Here is a 25,857-nt window from a genome sequence, read left to right on the forward strand (position 1 = left end):
TTCTACTTCAGAATTGTGAACTATCTTTTTCTTTTTTCTTTGTAAGCTGGACTCATCTCTGCTAAAATTCCAGGAGATGAACATCATTAAGAGAGGGAAAAAGTCAATTAAACAAGTAGCAGGTCCTCCATCTGATGCATGGTTTTGAAAGGGGCTATGAAATATGCAAGACCATTAGAAAAAAGAAAAAAGTACCTTAGACAGCAACTAATTGTGCTGAATTGCCTGCTGGTAATTAAACAGGGCATTTGTTAAAAAGACCACATTTAGTTCTTAATGAGCGAGGATTTTGACCTTCTGTATAGTTGGGCTAAAAAATGTGTTTGGGGATTGAACCACTATGAATGATTCTTTTATTGCAAACCACAGACATTTTCTCCCTTACTGACCTTGCTCTGAGAATGTGACATCAGCTGTTGTGGAATCTCTCTCACATGAGTGTGAAAACCGAGCTGAAAAGGCAGAAAAGTGTCACTGTGCCTGGGATGAATCCTTTGTTGGAATTATAATCTGGGCTGCTGCTAATTTTTCCTCATTTTCAATCCTGGTGGCCAACACTTCCTTGGGGAAAGTGGGCACTGACACTTTGTTCCAGTAATCTATCCCATGTACAAGATACTTTATCTTCCAATCTGCATTTTTGGTATTTTCCTGCATGTTAACGGATTTTAAGAAGGACTAGATTGACGGAAAATATTTTAGAAAGATGCTAAATGTAGTCTTAAAAAGTTTGATTTCATAGGATTTGTTTCACCAGGATATCCCACTCTAAGAAAGAGACACAGAGAGCAGCCAATGCAACTGCAGCAGCCTTTTACAACAGCCTAATGTCATAAATTGTTGTTGATTTGCAGAGAGTGGGTCATGGTCACATCTCAAGCTTTAAATATGGCTTATTCTTCCTCAGATGGAACAGCTACCTGGAGGTTTTTTCCTTTTCCTTTTTCTTTTTTTTTTTTTTTTCACATGTAAATGCTTACAGCACCTGAATAAAGCAGATTTTAAAAAATACCCTTATTTTTTTCCCAGTCAAGAAGCCCACACCCAAGGAAATGCTGTCATTCATTCCAGTAGGACTCAGGTCTCATCATAACTAATTTTTTTTCTTTCTTTCTTATACACAGCTCATGTCCTGTCACCTATGCACAGCAACAATGCTTTCAACACACTAATTTTCACAAGAGATAAAGTATTTTTAGATTATGGAATGCCCTGGAAAACTCTTTATTATCATATTGGAGTTAATGCACTTGGAGCACGTTCCCATTCTTTGATGGACGTTGTTCCAGAGAATACTGATTTAAAGCAGTTCTGCCTGACAATCCCTCAAATAAAATATCATGAACCTTGCTATTGACTGGGCTCTGTGTTCCCCCAGTTTTCTCTTTTACTTGATTGCTTCCAGGTATTTTTTCCCCTGTTGCCCACAATTTTTAACTTATTCACTTTCATCTCACAGTATTTTAATCTGTACATTTGTCATATAACTAAAATCATGAGCATTACTGCAGTGAGTTAAAGATTAAGTTACACTTTCATCGAATTTTGTGGAGAAAAGATGACTGGAATCTGAGAGGGTATAATGAATTCTGAAAATCAGCTTTTGTACGCTCTGTGCATGTTCTTGCTTCTGAGTGGAAGAGCAAGAGTAATTTTTCAATGTGTCAAAGCAAACTTCACACCATTGAGTAGTATCAATCTCACTTAAAACTGCTGGTGACATCTTGACTTGTTTATCATAGTCTCAGAAATAATGGCAAATTTTAATTTTTAAACCATATTACACAGTTTGAGAATGACTTAGGCTTTTGGATTATACAGTTCCATGAGCTTAAAATTGAAAAATGCAAGAAGTGGGGAATGGTAGGGAAGCAAAGCCCTTGTCTGGGAGAAAAAAAATATGGTTTCCCCTTATTTCAGCTGTGAATTGCAGTGTGTGAAAATGCAGAATCTGCCGTGCTCTGTGTACAGGTGGTCAGGCAGGTGGATGCATTCCAGGTAGGAATACTCCTACCCCAGAATTTACCACTCTGGTTAACAACACACAGCTAATTGCTGAGATGGGAAGGAGTGAGAGACCAGAACTCACTCTGCAAATGCAAATGAACGCTCCTGCGGCTTCAAGTATTTGGACAATAAATGTTTAACTGTTTATGGCTCCTGGAAAAGAGCCCCGAGGAGCAAAAGTACCCCCTTCACAGAACAGATGTGGTTTCCTTATTTGTTTATTCACCTTGGGAAGATCAGGAGCTGGGAAGTCAAATCCCCCCAGGCAAGGAGTGGAAGAACTTGAAACCAAGTCTTGTAATGTAGCTTGGCTGAGGGCTCCCGGGGCAGAAAACTGACAACTGCACTTCTGACAAATTATGTGATGCTAGCCCCAGAATTTGCTCTTTTCTTTCTTCTTCTCTGTCTCCAATTTGATATCATTCTGTAAATTTAGGCTGACATTATAAATTGCTCTAGGAGGACCAAAATCACGTTTTTCAGCACACATGCCTGTCACTTTTTTTTTTTTTTCCCCTCACTTCAAACACCAGGTTGCCCAATTATTTTAACACTGTTGAATGAAGCAATGAATAGGCAAATAATGTCACTGGAAAAAGAGTACATGGAAATTTAATGACATGTTTTATTGATGGGCAGATGCCTCAGACGTGTTTTTCTGCAGCAGATATAATTTTACTATTAGTTAATGTAAAAAATAGTAATTAAATTCTCACACTAAATGCTCAATGTAATAGTTTATGTATATAATAAAAAAAAAAAAAAAAGGAAAAAATGCCCAAAAGGAAACTGAAAAAGAAGCATTGTTCCTTCTAAATAAGATTTCAGGATGTCTAAGCTATCCCATCTCCTCAAATATAGGTGGTGATAGCTGAAGACAGACCCCGTGCTGTCACTCTCCCTACGCCTCAAGGTTACCAGTGCTGCACAAGCATTTGGTGTCAGGTCCCAGTCCCTGCTCGGTGAAAAGCTGTCCCTGAGGCCTGGATATTGAAAATACACTGAAGATTTACTCTGTGATGTGATCTAATGGCAGCCAGGCAGCAGCCACACGGCCACAATTGCTGCTCGCGGGCTGAGTTTAGGAGCGTCAGGGTTTTTTTGCCATGCAAATATGTCTGGAGCTCCTGATACAGAGATTATGCCCACAGTGTTTATCTACATAAAAATCCTTTGAGATTTATTCATACAAAAAGCTTGCTGCATTTCTTACTCCTTAAGGAGTTTTATTAGATTATTTGTTTGTTAACAGGGACAAATTACCAGGTAACTCTGCACACTAATCGACAGAAAGGTAATAAAACATCTCTAGTAAAACTGAAAAGGAGATGCTCATAGGATGAGTTTAAATGTTTGTTTTCTCAAAAAAGGGCAGCCTCAAAACAGCAACAGCAGGCACCAACAACAGCAGGCAATGATAAATAGCATTTAACCTAAATCCCTGGCAAGCAGAATAAAGATTTCTCAGATCATTCCTTGCCATCCCCTGAGTCACTGTAGCTGCTTTCCTTGGGTCTCTGCAGCCCTGTCCATGAACCAGTTAACCACCACCAACTGGCCTTCTTAACCACCATCATCTCATCTCAAATATGATAGATTAACATCTCTGCTACACTTTGTGCATTTTATTGGGCAACAGGATCATAGGAAAGCTGAAATATTTGAGTTATGATCTTTACTCCTCTTTTCATAATGTAGAACTCCATAGGTTAACCATCCAACACTACATTTGCTATTGCAAGCATGGTTTCTGTGCCCTGCAGAAAGCATGTGTATTTAAATGTGGGTGCTAAAAATACTGATCAAAATTTGTATTCAGGGAGGCCAGACCTGACCAACACTTGATTTCACCAGTAAGGAACAGTAGCCAATATTTTCTCTCAAGAAAGTGGATACTGCAACTGAGATAGAAACACTGGCTGGGAGCAGTATTTCCATTTCCATACATTGCTCCTCCAGTGGACAAGATCAGAACACTCTCAACAAACCATGAACCAATTAATGATCTGCTGTCTCATATTATCATCATAAATGGCCAAACATTGAAATCCTACATTTAGTTTGCCACAGAGACAATGCTGATACCTTCACAACAGCTTTCCTTTGTGAATTCTAGCCTAAAAACTCCTCAACAGCAGCCCATCAAGGTGGGATGAAATCACATCACTCAAATGTCTTCCACTGCTCATTCCCCCACCAGCCTCCTCTAATTTGCTTTGCTGCAAAAGGATTTTGTGATGGAAAGTTATTAAATCACCAAGCCCATGACTTCTTTATCTTGACAGTAGAAGAGACTAAATGACCTTGGCTAATTCAAATGAGCCACATCATGCTGTATTGAAGCAAAAATACAGGAAAGACAGTAATATGCAAGAAATTGGATGTTTGGATGCTGAAATGAGGAAATATCATAATACTAAACTATGCAAATTGAGCCTTCAGCCAGACAAATAGAGCTCTTAACTAGCAGCTCTGTTCCTAAGCAAAACCACTCAGTTTTGGGGTTTTTTTTTAATTTTAATACCCCCACTTTTTCCTCTTTTCTGCCTTATAATCCAAATGGAAACCTTGATGCAGAATGCAGAGTGGTCACAGTGGGAATCTTTCCAAATGTTACCTGGTGGTTTCAGCAGCCCCACTGGTCCATCAGGAGCTCTGGGAGATTTCCTGGGGGTTCCAGGATTCAGTAACCTCATGTGAGGCTTTGTACATCACAGCCTTAAAGGATGAGTGATTTAAAGCTTGTCAGAATAAATCAAATGAGTTCACAGGGAAGTCTCATGCAGGTGAGCATTACTTCCAGAAAAACTCTCATGAGAAAATGGAGGGACATTTATAACTCCTGACTGTTTCAGGGTTTTTTTGTTACCTTATTACACAACTTCACTAGGAAAAAATAAAAAAAAAAATAAAATTAGGACTAGGATCTAAATGTAGGTCCATATCTTTCAGTTTTATAACTTTGCATCATTCTTGAAAGATCTGAATTTTCCTTAAAATTCTGAAATTTGTATTTTCCCCTCTGGCAAACACTACTTAAAACTTCCCACTGTTTCAGCTGTAGAAAGACCAGAACAAAACATGATTGAGTAACAGCAGCATTTATCTTCATCTTCTGATACCAATTCATTCAAAAAGCCTAAACAGAAAAACAATGCTTTGATTATAGGCTGCTAAAACAGAACAGCTTTTGGCCAAAACTTGTTCTCAATGTGTGTTGGGCAGTTTTTTTTTTAATACTAAATGATCCAGAGTTCGCCTTTGAATATTTTATTGATTAGAGACTTCAGAGATTATGGTTCAGATCACAGTTAATAAAGACCCAAATAATCTGAAGACTTGGAAGGATTCTATTTGCACTGGTATTTTTTGCAGTATTCTTTTAACATTTTCTGGCTGGAAAGCTAAAGTGCTAGCACAGACATTCCAGGAGCTACTAAATAATAAGTTAGTTAATTAAAAAAGGAAATCTCCATATTCTGTACAAGTTTTACTTTCCCATAGCTCTAACTCAGACCAAATCCCAATTTTGGCACACCTCTTTCAATTGTGCACCATATACAGGTATATAAAGCACTGATTTATAAAACTGTACAGCTCACCCCTACAGCCCTATTAAAAAAAAAAAAAAAGGTATTTTAGCCTTCAAAAGACCTCAAAATCAGACTGGGACAAGCTGCAGGCACATGAGCCCAGCTTTAATTAACCAGAGCCAGCCCCAGCCCCATACTGGGATAAACCCTGTGAAGGAAAGACTTGGAACTAAAAAGTTCAGTTGGCAATAATTTGGCAGCTCCCTGGGGCAGGAGAGTTCTCAGCTCATTGCTCAGCTGAGCAGTAAAAGTGGCTGCAAGTGCAGCTGAAATAAAGGCCTGGCTCTCCAAAGAAGCCTGGAGAGGTGTGTCAAAAGAAGAAGCTTAATTGCCACGAGCAGACCTGGAGTAGTCTTCAACTGGAACTACTCAAGCTTGGCTCTAGGTTTGGCACTGGTGAATTTTATCCGAGATTTAGCAACTCTCCCAGCAGCTGATGGCTGTGAACCCCCCAGTCAGCAGGGCTGGATTGTGCTGGAATTGTTGGGATTTTCAGAAAGCTCAATCCCCAATAGAAGCTTAATAGGAGACGTTAATATATATTTTGATTTCTCCCTTATTCAGCCTTTCTAAAGCATTCTTCAATTAGATAAAAAATGAAAAGGAGTCCAAACTGACCAAATATAGATGTCTTATCACTATTGTATGCTCTGAGGTTCAAATCCAGTGAATTACACACCCCTTTCTCCTCTGAAGGACATTGGAATACATAATGTGAAACAACCATGCGTAATAAAACATTTTTTATTTCATATTGCCACAACCTCTCCTGAATTTATGCATTACATTCACCTGCAAAAATGCATATGTGCCTGAAATAAAAGATGATCATACAGGAATGTCATTGTATTTACTACTATTCCCTTGAAATTTCCCATACATTACCATTTCACACTGGAGCAATGACCATATTTCCCCTTGCCAGGGAAAGCTGCAGGCCTGAATACAACTCTAAAAGATTGTTAATAATGAATTAATGTGAGAATGTTAAATTTAGAGAGAGAAAATAGAATAATTCCACTTGCTGGATGCTTACAGTCCATTAGTTCTCGGAGATTTCACCCCTTTGGAGTTTCCTGTGCCCTGAAATGGGCTTTGCCCTGGTGCCACCCCCTGATTTCAAACCATGACTGATTTTCCTGGTGCTTGGACTGTGACTCATTTACACAGCACTGTCAGTGTCCCCAGCAAGAGATGATTTTAACACAGCTCTGTGACCAGCTGGGCTCCTTGCAATTCAAAATTGAAAATTGCTGTTGCCTTCCTCGACCACAAATTTCACATGGCCACTGTTAATTACAGCACAATTGATAATGCCACTCTTGTGAGCAATACAAAGGAAAAGCTGGATGGTTTGGCTGGATTTCTGAAGTAACTTTGCTACTTTTGGCCACAAAAATGAGTTCAAAATATGACTTGTGTGTTCAAGACCCAGAAAGTAACGAGGAATGACTCAAAGGTCACCCAAACATTTTTCTGATAAATAGATATATAAATATATTTTCTAGATATATATATTTTTATATATATATATATATAGAGAGAGAGAGAGAGAATAATTACAACTATAAGGAACTCATACCAAATATTTGATGTATAGGAATGTAACATAATGATACTTTAGTTGCCATTGCCTGTAACAAACGACAGGATCATAATGTAAAATTATGGTTTTCTATATTCTTTGGCTGATATTTTCACTGATATTTCCACTGATATTTTCAATTCTGCCCCCACTAAGCAAGTAAAAATATGGAACTGCCAGAAAAATCAATATTAATGAGTTGTTAACTGTTTCCTAGATAGTGGCACTTCATTATGTAAGTGTTCTGTGTGATCTAGCAGAAATATTTATTTAGAATGTTTTACCAAATTCTGTGGTGATGTATTAAAGCAGACATTAATTTTTCCACTGGGAAGCTTTCATATTCATGTATGATAATAAAGAAAGGAGTGGGAATCCACATGAACCTTACAAAGTGTATTTCAGCATAAATTAAAAGGATGTGAATATAGATTGGGTATTTTATGTGCTATCACATTCCAAAATACCTCCAAAATACACATGAACAATAAGAAAAGCAAATATATTCCATTGCCACTAACACAGGATTGTACTTTCAGTCTGTATTTTTTTTCTGATTCCATTAATCTTGTGGTTAAAAGACTTAAAATACAATAAAAATATAAGACAGTTATAATATAATGATTATTCAGCTCTAGAGATTTTTAATCCTCTGTCATTTAATCCAGAGTAATTTACAGAAAAGCATGAAATATTGAGGAACATAAATTTAAACAGAACTTAATGAATCAATACTATTCTCTGAAAAAAACTCACCTGCAACTTCAGAAAGTGTCAGTATAGGCCAAAAAGTGCTTTGACCAGTTTAACTTCTGGGGTTTTTTTTTGGATGCAGGGCCCAGTGCTAAACCCAATATGCTGGCACAAATTTTGGTTTTGTGTAATGCTCATTGAACAAGGACTATAAAACAGTTGAGCCTTCAAGAAAAGAAATGATTCCTATCACTGTGAATAAGAATTTTCATCTATTTTATGACAGCCTGTATCCTCACCTGGCTAGATAAAAATAACTATTTGTAGTTTTGTGAAGTCAGCAGTATTGCACTGATTAATTCCAGATGGCTATTTTTTTTTTTTCTAATTTTAATTTCTTTTTTCCATGTGGCTTATTTTTGGTGTGGGCTTAGATTTCACTCTGACAGCTCTGAAAATATGTCCACATGAAATTTTAAATTCTAATTTAACTTTCTGAACTCTACCATTAATTGTATCTTTCACTGTATATTGTCATTTTGCATTGCAGCAGAAGTCCCAGCACCTGTCTCTGGGTTTCTGGTTTGGAACATCAGATCTGTTGAACAACATCAACAATCATTCATCTGGAAATCTGCTGATTAAAAATAATTGATTCAAGGTATCCAAGATTTGGCCCTAAAGCTATCCCCCATGCAGACCTCAAAAAGTCATCTCAGTTGAGCTATTAAATAGTTGACCTTCACCAATTTCTATTTAAGATTTCTCATTATCAGAATTTGGTAACTACATTATTAAACAGTAGATTATTTGCATAAAACCCTCCTGAAACAAAGTCCTCCGTGCAAAATAATGCTCATAGCAAATTTGATATATTTTATGTATTTATTGATATATATTGATATATTTTATTGATAATGCTCATAGCAAATTTGATATATTTTTCAGTGGTTTTCTTTGACTTTTTTTTTTTTTTTAAGCAGAAGTTGTAAGGAAAAGAAAATTCATTGTGGCAAACATTGCTTGTGCTGCCAAACTTTTGCTCCGTTGTGACCATGGTCACAAGGGTTTTCAGGATGAAGAAGATACGAGAATGTTGACTCCGTGATCAGAAGGCTTGATTTATTATTTTATGATATATGTTACATTAAGACTATACTAAAAAGAAATAGAAAGGAAAAGGTTTCTTCAGAAGCTAGCCAAGCTAAGAATAGACAAGAATGAATAACAAAGATCTGTGTCTCAGACAGAGAGCAAGAGCCAGCTCTGCCATGAATGGTCAGTAAATCCAAGCATCCACAGGAGACCAATCACAGGTCTACCTGTTACATTCCACAGCAGCAGACAACCATTGGTTACTTTTGGTTGCTGAAACTGCAGCTTCTCACAAGGAAAAATCCTAAGAAAGGACTTTTCATGAAAGATGTCTGCGACACTCAGTAAAGTTTCCTCATCCTTCTTTTGATAGAAGAGTTTCCATCATATAAGCTTAGTAACTAATGCAGTAAAAGTCCCAAAATCTCTGTGTGTTTTTTACTTGCATTTGGTTCACACAAAATATTTTTTTTTTAAATTAACTGGAGACACGCCTCAAACTAAAATACACTTCTATTATTAAAACACGTTTCTATTGGTTTGCTTTTGGATGTTTTACATATATTCACACACACATATAGACCTATATGTATTCCCAAGCAGTAAATTCTGGTTCTCTTTGAACCCTCCCCAAAAAAAAAAAATGCAGTGGAAGATTTGAGGTTAAATCAATTTTCACTCACCCCTGCAATGAACTCCTTCATCGTAGCCATCGGAGCAGTCGTAGACCCCATTGCAGAGCTGGGACAAGTGGATGCATCTGTTGGTGCCAATGCAGCTGATGAAATTCGGGCTGCACTTGAAATCCAACTCCTCAGGACCTAAAGAACAGATGGAAAATTTCTTACACATCTTTTTACATGTGGCAAAGAAAGTCCTGCACCTTGTTTCCTTTTTAAAGTTAAAGGTGGCACTCTCTGGATGAGTTCATTTTGAAGAATTTGTTCATTTGGTAGACTTTAGGACCTTGTTATCACACATAAACTCATCAAGAAATAATTAGTGCAATTACAAATTAATGGCTCAGAGGATTATTTCCTAAAATACAGGTGGTTTGTAGTTGCTAAAATAAGCTTTGCAGACACTAAAAAGCACTATAAGGTTTTCAATTGACCTGTAAATATCCTATCAAGAGTCATATCAGGAGTAATAGGTACCAGTATTTACTTCCACTGTTGTGCTATGCAGATAATTGTAGATATTCATGAAAATACATATAAATGTCACATCTTTGTGGCTGCATCAGATGAGAGAAACTGTTTCTCCATCCCAGGAGACTGCCTCAGAAACTGCAGAGTCCAGGATGGAAGGGGGAGGATAAGGATGCTGTGATTGCTCCCTTTGGGATACCACCCCAGCTGCAATCACTTCTCTCTGTCCCCTTTTCCCTGAAGTGTTTGGTTCAGGGAGTTTTGAGGGAGCTTAGGGACTCTTGAGAATCACTTTTGTTTATCTCTTAGAAATGGTTCTGACTGATAAAATCCCCCTCATAATTCCACACTAGAAGGACTTTGAGATTTTTAACACAGCAAAGAGCATTTAGAGGTCTGAAGGGTTTGGCTCAAGTTAGAGGTTTCAACCATAATTTACACATTGTATATCATTAGCTACTCACAGACCAAAGGGGTGGAAATTTTTTAGGAAAACAACTTGAACCTCCTTGATTTCTCACACTGGAGCCTTGGGTGTGTGCAGCTTGTAATAGCCCTTTAGGCAAATCCATCCTTGGATGCACAGTGCCCAAGTGCAAGATGCTTTCACCTCCCTCAAGGCACTGACTCCAGGAGGAAGGACAGAAATCACTGGCAGTAGCTGAAAGCTCTCTAATTAATAAGCTGGAAAATCTCAGCTTTCTCAGGTCTTGTCTCTTGGAGTCAGCAGGACAAACCATTTGAGGGGAATCTACAACTTCTACACCAAATGGAGATGCCTCTGAGCACAGACCATTAAATATAGAATCTAATATACAAAATTTGTCCCAATTAAAAACCTCCAACAGCACAGGGCAGTGCTCTCCTTCCCCAAGCAAAGCAGGAGCCCTTAGCAGGGTCCATCCCTTGTGCAGGAAAAAGGGAGCAGTGCCCTGCTCCCTCCTCTGAGCTTCCAGCTCCACACCTGGTGGCCCTGAGGGACACCAATGGCATCCTTGAGGAATTCCTGATGAACAGGGACACAGCATGCTGGCTCTAGGCATGGAAAGGTAATGCTTGTGTGCATGAATGTATCCTGTCTCAAAGGATTTGTGTGCTCCCAGGATGAAACACAAACTATCCTCACCATTCTCCGGGTTAAATACACGCAATTCTAATGTAGAGGGATTAAAATGTTTCACAAAGTAACATATTCCCTGCATTTTTCAGTAAAACACATGAAGAACTTCACAACAGAACATGGAAAATTGATCAAAATTTATCCTAGCTATCAGCATTTGCTGACTATGGTAATGAGAAAGAGAGAAGCACAGAGTCTGGGTGTGAGGCATTTTCTTGCTCATTTTGTCCCCTGGAGGCAGGACATTTCCTGCCATGAAGCATCCCATGCACCTACAGCACCTACAACCCCTGGCAGTGCCAGGACTCCTCCAGGGCTGCTCTGACTCTGCAGACCACTCAAGGAAGAGCACAAATAAAACACCCCAAAGCTCAGTGCCAGGAAGCTCATAAAAAACACAAGGCTGAATTTGATTCCCATCTCAGCTGCATCAGGACTTGAAGGCACCTGACATGTAAATAAACCAAACTGAGTTTCTGATTTGACAGTAATAACTTGCTTGTTATTTGTGTTAGGGCACCTGTGATAGAATGTGAGGAGTAAAAAAAGGTCTTTTCTACTAAACCAGAGAACATCCTTTGAAAAAAAAAATAGATCTGTGAAGCATGTGAACCATGGTACCTGCACTACTATAAACTTTAGATCACTAGAGGGTTTTCATACTTTAGCAAACAGAAAATTTCAGATCTGTGATCAAAACTATAAAAACATATTTACATAAATTTAATGAGTGAAAGAAAAAATCTAACTTTTAAACTTTTAATAGACTAGTCTGACAGATTCTATTACATTTTTGATTTGATGCTACTTGCTTTTAAAATACAAGATTCCTCCAGGACACAAACATTGTGCAATTCAAAATATATTTTCTAACTCAAAATCCTAATAGAGGACCTTCCTAATTAAGATTTATTTGATTGGGAACATAGGATGGGACACTGAAAAACATTCCAGGAATTATTACTCAAATTGTTTTGGATTTCAGAGAAACTTTGTGCACCACTGGTGAAAGGAGAAGACTGGAAGTGATTCCCTTATTCATGTGATAAATTCATTTGCACTTGGACTCGTTACAAGCATCATGTTTGGAGGGTAACTTGACTTAAAAATGAAGATGAGCTTCAGTCCCAAAAAGTCCTGGTTTATAGAAGTTTTGTGACTTATTTTGTCTGTAAAATAACTCTAAATGGTAAAAAGTCTCAACAATCAACACCAGTAGAATGCAGGCCTCCCTGCCCACAATTTCTGTGACCTCTATTGAAAAAACTAAAAAAATATTAAAAAGCCAAATCAAGCTGCATGTTGTGATGCCTTTGAAGCACTGAATCTGGAATCCCACTGAATCCTTCCCAGCTGCTGCACTTTCTGAAATGTCTAATGCAAATAAAGAAGAGTAGCTTTTTATCTTGTTTACCCCTCTTCACTCTCCCTTTAACAGACAGCCACTTCTGGCAGTGTTATCAAGTCAACTTGGGGAAAAGGAATTTAAAAGTGTTCTTCTTCAAAATAATCTCGCTGTATTTTACAGCAGTGCAAGAATGCTAAGAATATAAAAGACTGATGGTGTCTTTTCTTCCCTTCAAAAGACATCATAATTCCTAGCCTTGCCAGTTGGTGGAAAAATAGTCAAAACTACTGGCTGCAATTATGGTAATACAACATCTCCATGTTTCAAACATTCATCCTGGGATGCTGCTTGGAGGGCAAAGAGGATGCAGGCAGCTCAAGAGAGTCAGCTCAGACAGCAGAATATCCAAGTGTCTCTGGCAGGAATGGTCTGGGAACAGATGGCTGAGGAATGGGGGAAGAGCTGAGCTGCAGAGCCGAGCCAGGGCTATGGGGGAGCCCCCAGGGCCATGGGGGAGCCCCCCAGGGTTATAGGGGAGCCCCCAGGGCTATGGGGGAGCCCCCAGAGCTATAAGGGAGCCCCCAGGGCTATGGGGGAACCCCCAAGGATATAGGGGAGCCCCCAGGTCTATAGCAGAGCCCCCAGGGCTATGAGGGAGCCCTCAGGGCCATGGGGGAGCCACCAGGGATATGGGGGAGCCTCCAGGGCTATGGGGGAGCCCCCTAGGGCTATGGGGGAGCCCCCAGGGTTATAGGGGAGCCCCCAGGGCTATGGGGGAGCCTCCAGAGCTATAGGGGAGCCCCCAGGTCTATAGCAGAGCCCCCAGGGCTATGAAGGAGCCCCCAGGGCCATGGGGGAGGCCCCAGGGCTATAGGGTAGCCCCCAAGGGTATAGGGGAGCCCCCAGGGCTATGGGGGAGCCCTCAAGGGTATAGGGGAGCCCCCAGGGCCATGGGGGAGCCCCCAGGGCTATAGGGGAGCTCCCAGGGCCATGGGGGAGCCCCCAGGGCTGCAGGCAGGGCTGTCCCAGCCCTAAGGGAGGGGGTTTGGGCACTGGGTGCTCCCCTAGGGACAGGGGGGATGCTCAGGACTGGGGAGGGTACCAAGGCCAGGCACCTCCCATGGCCAGGTGCACAGATTATTGCTGCTTTCCCTGAATCTCCAGAAAATAACCTGTGCCCAGAGATAGCCAGGCTGGAAACAGGAGAGAGATTCATTTCAGATCCAGATTGCTTTGGCTGCCAAATCACCCAGGAAAGCCATTTCTGATATGGTCACACCAGGTCACACTCACTGGAAGGAAACTGGATGGAACTCCATTTCTGCTGTGGAATCAGAGTGTGGAATATGACATTTAAATCTGCAGAGCTGATTTCAAAACTTTATTCCTTGAAATCACCCTGGGCAGCCAGAAACCACATGCAACATGTGGTCAAAGATAAAATATCTGATACAATTTTAATCGAGTGGTCTTCTCACAGGTGGGGTTTTCAATTTATTTTCTGCCCTGTTCATTATCAAAAACCAGGGGTTTCAAAAGTGCTTATCTTTTAGAAAACTTATAATCACAGCATCTTAAAGTAATGTCTCTGCCCCTGCCAAGACAAGACATATTGTACCTTAATGAAGATGTTGTTTTTGTGGGAAAATTAGGTGGTTTTGTATTGGCTTTTGCTTTTTTTTTTTTTTTTAATAAACTTAAATATTTCAACTCTCACAAGAGGTTGAATACTATGTATTAATTTCTGTAGCTATGAGTTCATGTAAGTGTAAACTAAACACATAGGGTATCTAATGGTACCACAACTGCTTTATAAAGTCAATTTTTACACAGACTAGAGGCACATTTCTCATACCAAGACTTTGAAACACTGAGATAAATGTATGGAAATGACTTAAAGTCCCTACTCTGTGCTATCTTATATATATGCAAAGAAAGAATTTCATATTTAATAAGGATTTATGCTGCATAAGTAACCCCTTATCCATAGTTACTTTTATCCATATGCTTCATTCAACCATGCAGACTGATAATTAATATAAATTTGAAGTCACCTTCAATCAAATCAGGTATTCAGCTGCCCATGTAAGGAGAATAATAAGCATTTACAGCAGGATGTGGATAACTGAAAAGAGCAAAGTAGAACAGCACAAGAAATGTAAACTGTGACCTCATAGACACAGTATTTAATCTCCAAAATAACACTTAAAAGAAACAATAAAACCAGGGGCAACCAGTGGCTTTGTGAGCTGGCAAATGAGCAAATGCAGCTCCAGCACACAAAAGTCATGGCTGATGACCAAAGCTAAGAGAGGAGTTAAGACTGTAGAAATCAACACCAAAACAAACAGAAACAAAAGAGAAAATTAAGAACTTCAGAAATCAGAAGATGCCTTTGAGTCCCCACAGTCTGACCAGCAGTTATCTGTGCTGGCTGCACTTGTCACATGCCTGGTGACAAATGTCTGCTCTTTACCTGGGGCTGTCAACAGCTCCCTCTGCTCTGCACAGGCAGCAGAAAACCCAGACAAACATTCCCAAATCCCATCAAAACAGCTGACCCACCAAAACATCCCCAATCCTATCAGAACAGCTGACCCACCAAAACATTCCCAATCCCATCAGAACAGCTGACCCACCAAAACATCCCCAATCCTATCAGAACAGCTGACCCACCAAAACATACCCAATCCCATCAGAACAGGTACCCCAGCCAAACATCCCCAATCCCATCAGAACAGGTACCCCAGGCAAACATCCCCAATCCCATCAGAACAGGTACCCCAGGCAAACATTCCCAATCCCATCAGAACAGCCATCCCAGCCAAACATTCCCAAATCCCATCAAAACATGACCCACCAAAACATACCCAATCCCATCAGAACAGCTGACCCACCAAAACATTCCCAATCCCATCAGAACAGCCACCCCAGGCAAACATTCCCAAATCCCATCAAAATATCTACCTGAGCCAAATATTCTCTAATCCTACTAAAACAGCTGACCCATCCAAACATTCCCAAATCCCATCAAAATATCTACCTGAGCCAAATATTCTCTAATCCTACTAAAACAGCTAACCCAACCAAACATTCCCAAATCCAACCATAACAGCTACCCAGGCAAACATTCCCAAATCCATCAGAACAGCTACCCCAGCCAAACATTCCCAATCCTATCAAAATAGCTACCCAGCCAAATATCCCAAATCCAATAAAAATAGCTACCCTAACCAAACATTCCCAATCTCATCAGAAAATAGCTACCCCAGCCAAACATTCCCAAATCCCTTCAGAACAGCCACCCCAGCCAAACATTCCCAAATCCCATCAAAATAGGTACCTGAGCCAAACATTCCCAAATCCAACCAAAACAGCTAGATCAACCAAAGATTTCCAATCCCACCAAACCAGCTACCCCAGCCAAACATTCCCAATCCCATCAAGGACTTGCATGGATCAGCTTACGCCTCCTCTTGAATCCTGTGCTCGGTTTGTGCTCCTCATGCATGACAGACTTGGAGGGGCTGGAGCATGTCCAGGGAAGGGAATGGAGCTGGGAAGGGCCTGGAACACCAGGAGAAGCTGAGGGATCTGGGAAAGGGGCTCAGCCTGGAGAAAAGGAGGCTCAGGGGGGACCTTCTGGCTCTGCACAGCTCTCCTTGAAAGGAGCAGTCAGGTGGGGTCTGTCCCTTCTCCAAAGTGATGGAACAATAGGAAATGGAGTCAGTTTGCACAAGGGGAGGTTTAGCTTGGATATTGGGAAAAAATTCTGCCTCAAAAGGGTGATCAGGCACTGGAACAGGTTGCCCAGGGCAGTGGTGGGGCCACCATCCCTGAAGATATTTAAAAGACAATGTGGCCCTTGGAAACATGGCTTAGTGGTAAGCACAGTGCTGCTGGACTCAATAATCTTAGCAGGCTTTTCAGACCTAAATGATTCTGTGATATATAATTTGGTCAGTCAATAACACATAATAATAATTTTTTTTTTTTTAAAAATCCACATTAAAATTCCCTTCCAAAGGATAGTTCCCAATTCTGTGCATTACAGCAGGAAAAACAGTTCAAAATGTTATCTGGCTGTAAAGTGGCTCACAAAACTCCCATTCCTGGACTCCTGTGACACCCTTAGCACCAGAATTGTGCACAAATGAACTCACAGGTGCAGCACACAGCATATGGATATGGGCTTTATGAGCATCACACTTTTAGAGTAATGCTCTCCACTCCCCTTCTCCTCTGTGTGGATTTGTACACACCCGACAAGCAAACAGCAAGACAGTCTAAATCTAATATTACACAACAACTTTGATTTTGGAAATACTTCATTTCAAACCACAATAAGGGTTCTGTCAGCTCTGTTTGAGATGGCTTTTCAGCAAACACTTCCCCTCTGGCTCTGTTTCCTGCTCGCTGCTTTCTGTGTGTCAGACACTTGCTCATCCTCACTGCACAGATGTAAATAATTAACTGAGCCACAGGACTCATCCTTCCTCCTGTAATGGAGCTGATGGCCACTGGAGACAGGGGAAAAGCTGTGCTGAAGGTTGCACAAAAGCTGATGGAGAAGAAAAAAGAGGTGGAGGAGATCTTTCTGAAGCAGCTCAGTGCTGAATCATTATCCAAAAATCCCTCTGGGCAGGCTCAGGCTGGGGTGGGGCAGAGCCCTTGGGGGGGTCAGGCCAAGAGCTGCCACAAGAATGGGACCTGAGTTAAATGTGGTTGCCACCTAACATTAATGTTGCCACTAAAGCTGTTAAAGCCATGCAGGTATTCAGATTTTTAATAGTGAAATCAGCTCATGAACAGCAAAGTCCATCTGTACTCCTAAATGAAGTAGGATGCTCTGCATCCCTAAAATATCTCAAACTAGAAAATTTACCTAGCAAAGGGAGAAAAGATCATGTCCTCAACGTCCACCTAATGCTACCATTCAACAGGACTGGGGTATTTTTTCACTGAAAAGCTCTAAATGCAACCATTTCTGGATTAAATACAATGACAAAGTGGGTTTCTTTAGGTTTAGGGTTGTTTTTTGTGGTTTTATGTTGTTTGTTTTTTTTTTTTTTGAAACAACATTCAGGGTGATCAGGGAAATCCATGACCACGACTGGAACACCAAACTTTAGCTCACCCACACTGTTCTGGTGACAGAAATAAGCAAAGAACAAGTGATGGGAAAGAGAAGAGGAAAGGAACCAAGGTTAGTGGATTAGTGTAGCCTGGGGAGCTCCAATATTCATTCTCTCAGTGTGAGGAGATCAATGTAATAAATAAATTAATATATAAATAAAAATAAATCTAAATAATAAATATAAAATATAAATAATGTAAATAATAAATTAATATAGTGCTCAAACACTGCAACACTGTGCCAGACTGAAAATTAGGTTCAGGGGAGAGGGTAACACAAACACCTAACTTTACTTTATAGAGGAACTGACAAGGACCTAAAGTACAAAATATGTTTGTGCTTGCATTTTTTTCTGATATCAGTGAAAATTATCCATTCAAAGAATTGATGAGGTTGGAATGTCTACTGTTATTGTCAGCAGGGTTGCACCTCTATGCAAACTGACATTTTCATTCCTATGGAACAGGTTATAAAAATCCAGCCTTTACTAAAGTCAAGATAAATATCCTCATTTTTACCATTTTGCTTAAGTCAGAACCTTATTTCTACTGCTTCACATGCACATAAGACCTACTACCATGCTAATATGATACCTCACCTTTCCCATTCTCCATTCTATAATGTCCTCAAATTGTGACTATAGATATAAGGAACACATCTTGCATAGTTTTTACACCTCTGATATGGCTTAAATATTCCTAAATTTCACATTCCAACTTAAAATTTTCATGTAAAATTGCTGTAAATAAAAAGATGTAGTCTTGCAATATTAGATAGTGTGGAAGATAAAGCATTATCTCACACAAGCTAACAAAAAACCCCTCTTTGCAGTCAGGAGACACTCACCAAGATATTCACCTGTAAAGAAAACTGGTTGGGGCTTGGAAGCAAGAACAAAGAACCAACAAGAGAACACATCTTACATGATTTTTTCTTAAAAAATCAAATCTCTGTCTAGTCTTTCAAAGCTCAGTGTGGCAGTGCCGTTTTTAATTAAAAACAGCACTAAAACAATTCTTGCCATTACAATCTTCCATCACAATGGTCCAACATAATACAGTTATGCATCAATGCATTTTATATCTTGTTCAATGAGCACAGCTTCAGCTTGAGGACTAAAACTTCCCATAGAGATGAGAGAATTTGTGTTCTTTGCCACAGACCCTAAAAATTAAAAACCTAATCCTAAGGTCTTGCATGTAGCATGTATCAGAATATAAAGGGAGGTCTTGTATATACCAACATCAGCAAATTGCTGATTTATATTCCCTGGTTATTTTTAAGGAATGGCTTTGCAAACATTTGTAAATGATGATGAGGAAAAAAAAAAAAGTATGTTCTCAGGAAGCAAAAATAATTAATTTTCTTTGTACTTGCAGGGACAAAAAAGCTTTGCTGATGGATTTTTTGGTGATTTACTACAACACACCACAGCAATAATTTATGATCAATGAAGTAAAAAATGAATATTGTCTCATGTAGATGGTCACTCCTCATTAGTTATAAGGAACCTATTTTTAATTTGGAGATTTTGATTTAATTAGTGTCACACATCTCAGGGCTGTGCTGTAATGCCTTGGAGTCTGTGTGTGGCACAGCAGTGGCTGCTGCTGGGGCTCACTGAGGAAATGGCAGAGGTGAGCCAAAGTGTTAATTACCCAAACAATTAAAGTACCCAACAATAGTGTTGGCAATAGTGTAACACAGCAACACTCACCTTATAGCTGTTATTTATACACAGCCAAAGTGTATAAATGTCACTTGTAAATGTTCTTTAGAAAGCAGTGTAATCATGCAATAGAACAGCTGGATGCAGCAGCGACCCAGCAGCACCCCAAACACACATTTTAAAAAGTCTGTCTGGCATTGTAAGGGTGTGTGTGATACATTTGCACACATCATCCCTCTCTGCACAGCCCTTTCCATCGAGTTCCAGCTCAGCTCTTCATTAGACACAGAAATTGTAAAAAAGGAAGATCCCCCTTAGAAGATTTTTAGTGGATCACAGTAATACCAAGCTCTGATGGAAACCCAAGGCCTGCATTTTATGAAAATTAATGCACTCCCACACAACCTCAGCAATGAGAAGGAATTTACCAAGCTCACTTTTCCATCAGCACAACTGGAATTCAAACACACAAACAGTTCTCAAGCCCTAAATAACACGGAATTTCACATGGTTGGATGAAATTTGTAACATAAAACTTTTTTAAAAACAAGACAGGGCTGAAACATGCATTGATACTTTAACTCCTAACTTTAAATAGCAAAACACAAAGTTTTCATCTCATCTGCAATACTTTAAGACTTTACAGCAGATGCTGTTAGTATCAACGTGCATGTTTTATTTATGATTTTGGGGTAAAAATTTACCATTAAGATGCTGTGTTCTATAATCACCTGAAGAATTAGATTTGAGGGCCAACACTGTCTAAGTATTAGAGCTTTAAAAAAAAAATCTGTATTACTTATTCATTTTAAAGATTATCTTCTATATTTAATTCAACTTTAACACAGAAACTTAGAAATAGTTCTCATGCTTTTTTAAACCAAGCTAGGCAGTTTGCAATCATAAACTTATTCATTTTTATTTTGTACACAGACATATAAATTGCATCCAATTAAAGTAAGTGTTTTACTTGTTTGTTTTTTTCTTACCTAGTCATGCACTGAAAGGATGAGAACCAATTTCAATTGCTCTAAGTACAAAATATAACACTATAAAAGATTTAATCAGCTTTGTTGGAGTCTACAGTGTGTCAAAAAGACAGAAATGGCAGGGCTTTGTGTTGTGTAGACACTGAGGATCCTATTTGATTGAGTATTGGCCCATAACTATAAAGTGACCTGGAATTTCTTTCATTTGGAACAAAAAATAACATATGTTGGTGTGTGTGTCACAGTAAAATTTCCATCTCTCACAACATCTCTGTATTTTCCCTTCCTTCGTGATGAAAATAGGAGAACAACACCTCAGATGGGCAAAAAAAATTAGGAAAACTGGCAAAAGAATGCTATCTTGCTTCTGGGAAATGTGAGATTAATAGTTCTTAGAGACTTCTAAAAGGCTTTGTAGTGTTACAGGTACCACAATTCAGAGAGAAAAATAGTTTCACATGTTTACCAGCAAAAAAATTAAACGAGCTTTAAAAAAATTAAATGAGCTTTCCCTGCTCATTTTATTGCTCTTAGCATAATTCTGAAGAGGCATCACTGAAGGTGATTCAGCCCCGGCTCTATCAGTTTCCCTGCACAAAACCCAAAGCGCCTCCTGCCAGCAGCAGACAAAGAGCCTGTGTCAGACACAGCCACGGGGCTCTTTAGCCCTTTCCAGGCAGATCTGCCCCCACTATTGGGCAAGTACTAATGAAATTCAGGGGGAAACCCCCAGCCCATCCAGCTGCATGCCCTCTGAAAGAAGATTCTGCTGAACTCAAGGAGCAGGAGAATCTCCAGAGCTGATCCCTACCTACCTGCCCAGCAGCTCCTGGAGCTTTCTGCAGTGCAAACTGCAAAGAGCTGGAGCGCCCAGGGTGTGTCTGAGCTTTAAAATGTCTTTTTTCAGCTCAGTTCTGTATGTTTGAAACAGAAATCGGTGTCTCACCACTAACAGAATAGTTCAGAACACTGGAATTTCCAGGAACCCATGCCTGGCTTGCAGCAGAATCCTCACCAAGTGAAGGGGACGGGGGCATTAAGACTGAAGAAGCAAGAACAATTTAATGTGAAATGCAGAGAGAATACATTGGGGTTAAAAGTATTATTTGTAGCAGAAGCCTCACCAAGTGAAGGGGACTGGGACATGAAGTCTGAAGAAGCAGGAGCAATTTCATGTGAAATGCAGAGAGAATATATTTGGGTTAAAAGTATCATTTCCCTGCTGACATCTGCTCACCAGACATTTTCACCCTCCTCACCAACAGCACAGCTTCTCAGAGCTGAGCATGTAGATATTCACTGTTTATTTATCTATTGTTTGTAGATATTCACTGTTTATTCAGTGTTTATAGGACATTTTAGGCTTTCCATCACGTCCTAGAAGAGCTGAACACTTCAGAGGACTCAAGAGTAAAGGAAGGCCAGAAGTGCAGGGACTTGGACGGAGATAGAGGGAAGTGAATGCAAACAGCCAAAATGCTGGAAGGCAATAACCAAAACCACATTCAGCTTTCCATCTTTTACCATATCTGGCACCATTTTTTCTACAACTTGTAATGCCAAAAAACTATTCTAGGATCTCAATCTTCTGTCTCTCCTCTCTTCAGAAAATAGTGCTGCTAAGCCATGAGATTCATCATTTCTGACTAAGGAAATCACTTGCATCATGGGGAGCTTCAGAGAGTGTTTACCAAGAAATCCAGCCTTTATTGGGCTAGCAGAGAGGTGTGTGTCACAGAACAATCTTTAAAAATTATACTCCAAGATGAGAAAAAGTCCTTTTGGTTTATTAAAAAAGACATCTTTAAATGAATCCAAGACCTTATGAAAATCTTGTGTATAACTTAAATTGCCATTAAAAATAAACAAACAAACAAACAAACAAAAAGAAGAAACAAAACCAACAAAACTTGTTATGAAATTAGGAAATAAAATCAAACCTCTTCCATATAGATCTATGAAATGGTAATTACAATGGTAATTAGATTACTTAGTAAAATTACCAAGTAAAATAGACATAGAACAAACACAACATTTTTGTTCTACATACACTATTTTTAGAAAGTATTTTATGTCCCTGAACTCAAAGTTTATGGTAATAAACTAATTGTGAGGTAGAATTAGTGTGTTGAAGATAGAAATGAAGATATGCTTCTCTTTTTAAAAGAGATAAAAGACAGTTTATGGAAAGCATTTCCTCTCTTTCACAATGGGACTAGTGGTGGAAAGATTTCCAGATAATTGCAACAGAGTGCACTGAGCTGGACTGATGATTGCTGTTGAGACTATTTCCTCCAATATTGGGCTTCAACTGTCAAGACTCGAGATTTAAAACTATATTCAGGTGAATAGTTGTACTGTTTTCAAATATCAAACCCAAGAAAGTGTCAAAATGGTTTATAAAGAAGATATAGATTATGCTGGTTTTTATATATAATATTCTAAACCTTAGAACATGCTGCTTTGTCAAAATGAAAGTGGAGTTTCTGTCTAAAACTTTTTTTCATTGTCCTGTGCTAACACATTGTGACTCAACAGCTGAAGTTCAATACAGAAAAAAAAAAAATTCCTGGGCCTATATTTAGCAAATATTCTAAAGTTCTTATAAAGATCTGCTTTAAAAAAAATCAGATTTATACAGAAAAAACATATAATTGTCCTTGTAATTTCATGATGGTTAAAAACAATATAATCCTTTCTATTTTTGTTGAATATATAAGTGTTAAATAGAGAGACAGTAACCTTCCTACTGATCTACCTGCAGCAAACAGACCTGGGAGATGATGGTATGGAAACTTGTGGTATGAACTTGGTATTTTCAAGTCCAACTTTGTAATGAGTCCTAATCTTCCGGGAAAAGGATGACATGAATAACATCAAAGTGATTATTTTTCTTTTTTATATATATAAAAGCCCTACAAAAAATTTAAGACATGGTTCCAAAATATTACCGGTGACTCAGAATTCAGTAATTCTTGCTAGGAATCAGCAGTGCCTAAAAAAATGGATAGGCTCAGTGCAGCTGGGAATAAGTGCTGCAATTTAAGTATCTTTAGAGTGGGAACATTTATTGTTCACTTGAAATAGAAAGCAGAAATTTTCCAGGAAAGTGACAGTACAGAACCGATATTGGTGGGGTACTGGTGGTTTTTGAGTTTTTTTCCAAGTCTACAATGGTTGACTAAATAATGACAGAAATTCTATCTTTGATAACTACAGCAGAGACATGGGTGAGTCTGAGTGCTGCCAAAATCATTTACACCCTTTACAGACAGGTTCCAGGGTAAGTAACTCATTTACTTGAATATAATTTCAAGAAATTCCTTTTGTGCTTAGTGAAGCTATCTGCTGTGCTCTGGCATTTGGTGAAGCACAAAAGTCACTTTATTCTGATGAGAGCAGCTCAGAAAGAAAAGACTGTAATATTCATATTTTACCTGAATACAATCCTAAGCACTTTTAGGACACATATGTTTAAAGGATTCAATTTAGAGCCTGCTCCACTGACAATGTTATCCTATTAATCTCCACAGTTTGCCTTTGTGCTGTGTACTTCTGGGCTAGAACCTAAAAAGTGACAGAATTGTGCTCCTTTTCTTAGCACTGCTTAGTTTTCATCCATGCTCAACTCCTATCAACCTCAGGCAGTTCCCACAAGAGCAGGATGTGATTTTAGTTATCACCCATTCACATCTTTCTAACATTCAGCTCCTCACTGATAAATGCCTTTTATTTCTTTCCTAAGTAAAGCAGTCAATGGTGTCCACAGATATTTTGCTTTAAACAAACAAATCAAAAAATTTACAAATATTTAATTTTCTGTCTGTTCATTACCTTTCACATCTTCAGAAAGTTCTGGGTGTAGATCCAGAGCTCATAAAGCACGTGGAGTGAAACTAGGTGAAATTTGGACAGCTAAATTCAATGTTAAGACTGGAAAAGTCTTCAAAACTCCATGAGTGAAATTCACTTTCAGTTCAAAGCACTGCTGTGCAGAAACACCTGGAAGAGTTGGAAAGGGAGGTGTTTGCACAACACACAGGAGCATCATGGAGGAGATGAGAACTCAGCTGCCACAAACGAAATACAAAATAATTCATTTCCCTTTATCTTAATTCCAGCTAGGATCAGCCTGGGCTTTGAGGGCTGTATCTACATCAATGCTCCTCTTATTGCTCCAAGAGGAGACTGAATATTGTTTGTTTTTTTGCTGGGCAAACACCTGAATTGCAGAATTTGTACTGTCCTTTTGTGTTTGACTGAAGAAGATGGAGTGGGTTCATTGCCACAGTCTCCTTTTCCAGACCTCTCCCATTGCTAGACAAACACCCCACAGCAGTTTGCTCTGTGAAAATGCCTCATTTTTAAAAACAAAGCCTGTAAGGATCCAGTGTTGTGCCCAAATGTCCATTTTTACCTTTCCAGTCTTGCTTAAAAAAAGGAAAAATGTCAGGATCTCTCCATAGTGAAACGTGCATTTGTCCTGTGACTAAAAGCAGACACCAAAATCAATTGTGTTGGTTTTAGTGTCCATTAGTGATGTTGGAGTTGCCCCTTCTGTCTGAGATTTCTCTGGTGTCCTTCTAAGAACATCAGTAGCTGGGATAACATTTTATCCCCCTTTTGCTGGTTCAAAAATGATGTTTCATTCTAGAGCCATTGAAATTTGTTTCAATTTTAAAAGAATGTATGAATTTTTTTCTTCTTCTTCCTGAGCTTTGACCCAGATGTCTCAATTATAAAGAGTTTAAGTAAACAATGGAGTTGGATGGAAGCATTTTAAATGTATCTTTTATTCATGCCCTTTCTCACAAACGCTTTTTTCCCTTTTTTTTCCCATGCTAGATAGATTAAAAAGGAGAAGTCTACACCATGAAGAATGGTCTCTGTCTCTACACCTCTTAACTACAACAAACATTTAAAAGGTGATGTTTCCCTTTCTCCCTGCTATTGTGCCTTGGATACTTTTATGGAAAAAAAAATGTTTTATACATATATATTCAATATGCTGTTTGGAGGACCTTTCTCCCATTTTTGTTATCTCTGCCTCCTGGTGGTCTTTGTTTTTTGAGTTTTATTTTAAAAAATCCACTTTTAAGCATTTCTTTAGTCCTGACTCATGTTCTGCTATTCACATGCCTTTGCCTGGCAGTCACAGGCTTTACCCTGGTGCATTTATTCTATACATTAAAAGAAAAGTATTGAAGCTGAGATCACAATATCAAAGAATTGGTCCCATTTTTCCCAGCAAATATATTGCCTGCTTTTCAGATCTATTCCTTGGAATCTTATTCCTCAACTTTGCCTGTCTCAAGGTAATTCTCTCTTGTCAGAGGAACAATAATGAGTGACCTTCCCAAGCTATGAGCCAGTATCCAAATCCATTTCAAGGCTTTTATTCTGCAGTTAAACAGAAGCGTTTTTCCCACTTACTTTCATAAAACAAGAGTTGTGAGGCTCCTTGCTGCAG

General features: G+C 39.1%; 1 protein-coding gene across 5 annotated transcripts in view; it reads right to left on the reverse strand.

Moving 5' to 3' along the window:
* Positions 1-25,857, reverse strand: part of LRP1B (LDL receptor related protein 1B) — a 638,345-nt gene that overhangs the window by 363,960 nt on the left and 248,528 nt on the right. For all 5 annotated transcript variants that reach the window (XM_077181744.1, XM_077181743.1, XM_077181742.1 and 2 more), the window contains exon 3: positions 9,657-9,794. In XM_077181744.1, coding sequence (XP_077037859.1) covers positions 9,657-9,794 — 138 coding nt within the window. The remainder of the gene's footprint in view (positions 1-9,656; positions 9,795-25,857) is intronic.

The sequence above is a fragment of the Agelaius phoeniceus genome, chromosome 7 (assembly GCF_051311805.1).
Source record: "Agelaius phoeniceus isolate bAgePho1 chromosome 7, bAgePho1.hap1, whole genome shotgun sequence".
In the NCBI taxonomy this organism is placed as follows: Eukaryota; Metazoa; Chordata; class Aves; order Passeriformes; family Icteridae; genus Agelaius; species Agelaius phoeniceus.